This window comes from Nicotiana tabacum, chromosome 22, assembly GCF_000715075.1.
Source record: "Nicotiana tabacum cultivar K326 chromosome 22, ASM71507v2, whole genome shotgun sequence".
Lineage (NCBI taxonomy): Eukaryota > Viridiplantae > Streptophyta > Magnoliopsida > Solanales > Solanaceae > Nicotiana > Nicotiana tabacum.
This window is the reverse complement of record NC_134101.1, coordinates 148,790,548-148,796,026: the sequence shown is the minus strand read 5'-3', so window position 1 is coordinate 148,796,026 and position 5,479 is coordinate 148,790,548. Positions and strand designations below refer to the sequence as shown.

The 5,479-nt window shown below is 34.0% G+C and overlaps 1 protein-coding gene across 3 annotated transcripts; it reads left to right on the top strand.

The window, feature by feature from the left end:
• Nucleotides 1–734: 734 nt before the first annotated feature.
• Nucleotides 735–2,976, top strand: LOC107794837 (heat stress transcription factor A-7a-like). 3 transcript variants are annotated; one of them, XM_016617375.2, is made up of 4 exons: nt 735–1,362; nt 1,631–1,705; nt 1,901–2,634; nt 2,803–2,976. In XM_016617375.2, exons 1-4 carry the CDS (start codon nt 1,051–1,053, stop codon nt 2,810–2,812), a joined length of 1,131 nt encoding a protein of 376 aa, XP_016472861.1. In that variant the 5' UTR covers nt 735–1,050; the 3' UTR covers nt 2,813–2,976. The 3 variants fall into 3 exon arrangements, with proteins under 3 accessions (XP_016472861.1, XP_016472860.1, XP_016472864.1); XM_016617374.2 differs by having other exon boundaries at nt 1,901–2,976; XM_016617378.2 differs by lacking the exon at nt 1,631–1,705 and having other exon boundaries at nt 1,901–2,976.
• Nucleotides 2,977–5,479: the final 2,503 nt, after the last annotated feature.

Sequence of the window (5,479 nt, the reverse complement as noted above, 5' to 3'; positions counted from 1 at the left end):
GTAAATCAAACCAAAAAAAAGTACTTATTTGAGATAAAAGATGGACATGAACATTGAATCCTCAATCTTACTTTTGGAAATACACTTAATAACCATTATATCATGAGACTTTTTAATCTTGCGTGTAGATATATATTATTTGAATAGTTTTAAAGAGATATAATGGTTTTTTTTTTGTTGGTAATGAGATATAACGTTATTATGTATGGTCTATGGAAAAATATAAAGAATGGCTTTAGAAAGGGCATATCTCTTTAACATTTTGCATGATATTTCTCCAACTCCCCCTTTCCTCTCTTCTCATTTCTTTTGTCTTGATGGTAGATAGTTTTCAAATTTTTTAATGATGTCAGCCAATAATAGGAGAGTTTCACAATCCCACCAATCAAATTTCCTAAACCGCTGCATCAAAATCCAAAACCACTTCTTGCAACTTGCAACTCCTGTGGACCCAAACCACACCTCCACCATACCTAAGTTCCAGAACTTTCCTCTCATATTCTGAAGAGAACCTTCCCCTCCTCCCAATTTCCCAATGAGAGACTACATATTAAAATAATTGTATAATTTTTTTTGATAATTTTTTTTTGGATAATTACATATTAAAATATTGAATAGAAGAGAAGCACAAGGAGGAAGATGCTCACTCCCCAAATGTCTAGAAGTCTAGAAACTTCCATTAAAACAATTTTACTTATTATTATCCCTTCTTAAAATAGGAGGTGAGTTGCTGATTCTTTCTATTTATATCACTTTTAACACTTACTTCCAAAGCTTCTTTTATCCATGGTGTCTCTTGTTTACTCAACTGCTTAACGGCATAAACTACTTTAGATTTCCAAAAGTCTAATCCAAACTTCTTTTCCTGATTTATACAGAATCATAGTACTTGATCAGTTTACATCCTTCATTTTCTTCCCAAAGGGAGTACAATCTTTTCTACTATTTTTCACTGCCAAACACTCCCTTAAATTTTGGATTGTCCAAGTCATCCTAACTTCAACTGTTACTGTACGATATTAGGTACTTACAACAACAACAACTACTACAATGATGGATCCATTGTACTCGGTGAAAGAGGAGTACGCCGGATCAAGTTCGGGAGGTGGCGGCGGTGAGCCACCGCCGCCGGTAATGACACCACCACAGCCAATGGAGGGGCTACACGACATCGGTCCACCACCATTCCTGACAAAGACATATGAAATGGTGGATGATTCAAGCACAGATCATGTTGTTTCTTGGAACAGAGGTGGTCAAAGCTTTGTTGTTTGGGATCCTCATGCCTTCTCCACTAGTTTACTCCCCAGATTCTTCAAACACAACAACTTCTCTAGCTTTGTCAGACAGCTAAATACTTATGTAAGTTGTCAATCTAGTCTTTATAATGCATCTTGAAGTGGGAAATTTATTTTTCAAATTAGTATTATTATTGTTATGTTTTTTGGTGTATTAAAAGTTGCTCCTGATTGCTAAATCTTTGTGAACACACAAGTGAATCCACCTTATGGCCTGCTTCAGTGTTTACAAGGTTATTAGTAGGAAGGAAAATCTCAAAACAAAATTCCCACTTTTACCGTTTACTTGCCTATGTGAAACTTACCTTTTAGAATTGTGTTCTTAATTTCAGACAGAATTAAGATATTCAAAAAAGGTCCTCTCTGATCTGGATGTTCAAATGATGCTTCCTTCAACTTGTCAGCTGGTTGGTAAAACCTATTAGTAGTAAAATATTTACCATACGGTCCACAAGTTGTGCGGACCAAAAAGAAGAAAAAAAAATTCACAAGTCTCAAGATTCAAGAATGGTTTGCTATCAGAAGAAAAAGAAAAAAGATAAGATAGCTCTTGCAAAATTGGAAGATAATACTGAGCTGTAGATGGAATTTGATTGTTGCAGGGATTTAGAAAGATTGATCCAGAGAAATGGGAATTTGCAAACGAGGCATTTCTAAAGGGAAACAAGCAGCTTCTAAGGAATATCAGGAGACGAAAAACAACTAATTCTCAGCTTCTTCCTACAGAACAAGCACTTGGTCCTTGTGTTGAATTAGGAAGGTTCGGATTTGACGAAGAAGTTGATCGATTGAGGCGCGACAAGCAAGTTTTAATGATGGAATTAATGAAGCTTAGACAGCAACAACAAAACACTCGATCTTACCTTCGATCGTTGGAGGTTAGGTTACAAGGGACAGAGAGGAAGCAACAACAAATGATGAATTTCTTAGCAAGAGCTTTGCAGAATCCCGAGTTTGTCCAACAGTTGATCCGACAAAAAGAGAAAAGAAAAGAACTAGAAGAGGCTATAACTAAGAAAAGGCGACGACCTATTGATCAGGGGCCTAGTACATTAGATGTTGGAGGATCAAGCCGTCCCATAAAATCAGAGCCTTTGGAATTCGGAGAGGGTAGTGGATTCCAAGTATCCGAACTTGAAGCACTTGCATTAGAAATGCAGGGATTTGGTAGAGCAAGAAGGGACCAACACGAAGAAGAGACGAGAGAAGGGCTCGAGCAATTTGGCAACACGGATAGAGAACTCGATGAGGGATTCTGGGAAGAGCTATTTAACGAGGAGGACGTGTCTGGAAATGAAGATGGTGAAGAGGAAGATGTAAATGTCTTGGCAGAGAGGTTGGGTTTCTTGGATTCGAGCCCTTATTAGAAGTCCGTAGACTAATTTAGTTGGTGCAATTTTTCAAAAACTCGTTCATCTGCTGGATCATATAAAATCTTGTATGGACCTACATTGTTTTATTTACTACTCTTACTATTTAACTTATATTTCTTGACTCTGTGTAGTTGGTTCTGAAGTGTTCAATGAAGAAAGCAGCTAAATGGATCGACTGGCTAATCTTTGGTAGTTTTTCTTCTGGAACCAATATTCCAGTCCCTTTCTGTGTAAATTTAGTCATAACATATTAGGATTTTAAATGTCATTTCAACTTTTTGCAATTGACAGAATAGATTTGTGAAGCACTCAAGAGTCGAGTCAGAAAATCGCTTCTTGGTGTTTCTGGTTACTTTAACATTCTGAATTACTGGTTCCCTTCCACTGCCTTTATTACATCTCAACTTCTCAGTCTTGTTTTTCTCTGGAATCCAAATGCAGGCATAGGTTATGAAGATTTTGGTCAAGTCTATTGGTCTTTCAAGGTTATTGTAAATTCTCGTTTTCGGTGATATATTGCTCATTAAGTAATGTTGCAATATTTTGTTTATGTGGTTTTTAGATTGCTGTCTTGATGATGAAGCAGTTAAAAGTAGAAATGCCAGTTACTCCAGAATCAAGATTTTATTGAAGTGGCCGTTTATAACTACTTTTGCCGGTAAAGATTGTTGTTGCCAGTTAGGGGTGTCAAACGAATGAGTCGGTTCGGTCGGATATAGACGGATAAAATATTCGACCCTACCCATATTTAATACAGATAGAAAATGGGTTAACCAACGGATAATATGGATATCCATATTATTTATGGCTTCTTGAATATAATCACTTTTGTATTCATACTCTTCCAAGCTTGAGGAATCCCTAATTTGAGTCCTTACAAATGTAAAGTTAAAACTATTGGTTATCTATTTTTAAGTGGATAATATGAGTTTTATCCATATTTGATCTATTTTAAAAATTTCATTATCCAACTTATTTTTTAGTAGATAATATAAATGGATAACGATTTTTTTTAAAATCCATTTAGCAACCACTACTGCCAATTGATGTGGCCGTCTCTATTTGTGAGAAATGTGTAAGTTCATGGTCCTAACAAAATTTGCTTCTTTTAGCTGGCTCCGTGCTAGCTAGCCAGTCTATTAGATTTTTTCTTTCCTTGCGTCTGTTGTTTTCAACCAGTCTTATAGCATGTTTGACCAAGCTTCTTTTTGGTCAAAAATGCTTTATTTTTTTGCCAAAAACACTTTTGGTCAAAAATTAAGGTGTTTGGCCAAGCTTTTGGAAAGAAAAAAGTACTTTTGAGGAGAATCAGAATCAGTTTTGGAGAAGCAGAAAAAAGTAGTTTCTCTCCAACAACAGTTTTCTGAGAAACACTTTTGAAAAACATATACTTATAGCATGTTTGGCCAAGCTTCTCAAGACAAAAAAGTGTTTTTTTCCCCAAAAGCCTTTTTTTTTCCTAATTTGAGGTGTTTGACCAAGCTTATTTGGGGAAAAAAATGCTTTTGGGAAGAAGCAGAAGCAATTTCAGAGAAGCAGAAAAAAATAGTTTCTTTCCAAAAGCAGAAGCAATTTTTACTTTTCTTCTTACCTAAAATACCCTTAACAAAATATAGTATATACCAAAATAACCCTTAAACCTAATACTTAGGATATTAATTTATAAATATTTCTTCTTATTTTTAGGAAACTTTCTAATATATAGTGACTTTAGGGGTGAATGCTTTTATATTTGTTGAAGGAATTTTAATATATTTAACTTATATTAAAAGAATTAAGTACTTTTTAATTTTATTTTCATATTTTGCTTAAATAAAATGATTTTTTAATTATTGCATGTAATAACAAAATTTTGATATTATTTATTTACTTATAATATTAATTATTAAGTAAATCTATTCATGTCCTTATTCGTAATTTGACACTTAAAAGCACTTTCTATAAAGCTTGACCAAACACAAATTATTTCTCAAAAGTGCTTTTCAGACTGATTAGCCAAACACAAACTGATTCTCTCCAAAAGTACTTTTTTCAAAAGCACTTCTCAGAAGTGCTTTTCAAACTAATTAGCCAAACACAAACTGCTTCTTACCAAAAGTACTTTTGAGAAAAACACTTTTGAAAAAAAAAAACTTCTCAAAATAAGCTGATTTTTGCAGCTTGGTCAAACGGGCTATTAGGCAAATACAAATTAAATTTAGGATTTAAAATCTTATTATATGTATTCGTTTTAATTCACTTTTTCATACAATTTAAATCGAATCACAATTAATTTCAATTGAATTATTGAACTAGTAGGTGATCTGTCTATGTGATTTATGGGGGAATTCATGCATTAATGGAGTGGTGACACTTGTTTACTGATGGAGTATCGTTGAAGTTCAGGTGAATATGAGGTCAAAGGTTAGTTATCTCATAATGGCGTGTCGACTCTGGCGTTAAGAGTATCATAGAAAATTTCAGTTGCTAGTAGTACAAGTTTCCCCTTCTAGGAAACATGTCAGGTGCAAAAATAGGAAAGCGTAGGTCATATCTATTATCTACTTTGCATAATAGTTTAGTGGGTTTAATGGCAGAGCAATTCCAGCGCATCAAAATAAAAAATTCTTGCCATAATTAAGTCAAATGATGCATTGAGAAGAAAATGGAGGGGCAAATGATGAATCTTATTATTTAAAAAAAAAAAAAAGGAGAAAAATGGAGAGGTTGTGGACTTTCTTATTTATGTCATTGCTTTCTCTTCTTTTATTTCTTCACCCTTTTTTAGTATTTGTTTTGTTCTCTTCTTCATTACTACATATTTTTTTA

Excerpts from the sequence above, each read along its gene's own strand:
- LOC107794837 (XM_016617374.2), top strand. The coding sequence starts at position 1,051 with ATGATGGATCCATTGTACTCGGTGAAAGAGGAGTACGCCGGATCAAGT. Across the intron at positions 1,363-1,630 it reads TCAGACAGCTAAATACTTAT|ACAGAATTAAGATATTCAAA; the intron begins GTAAGTTGTCAA and ends TCTTAATTTCAG. Across the intron at positions 1,706-1,900 it reads TTCCTTCAACTTGTCAGCTG|GGATTTAGAAAGATTGATCC; the intron begins GTTGGTAAAACC and ends TGATTGTTGCAG.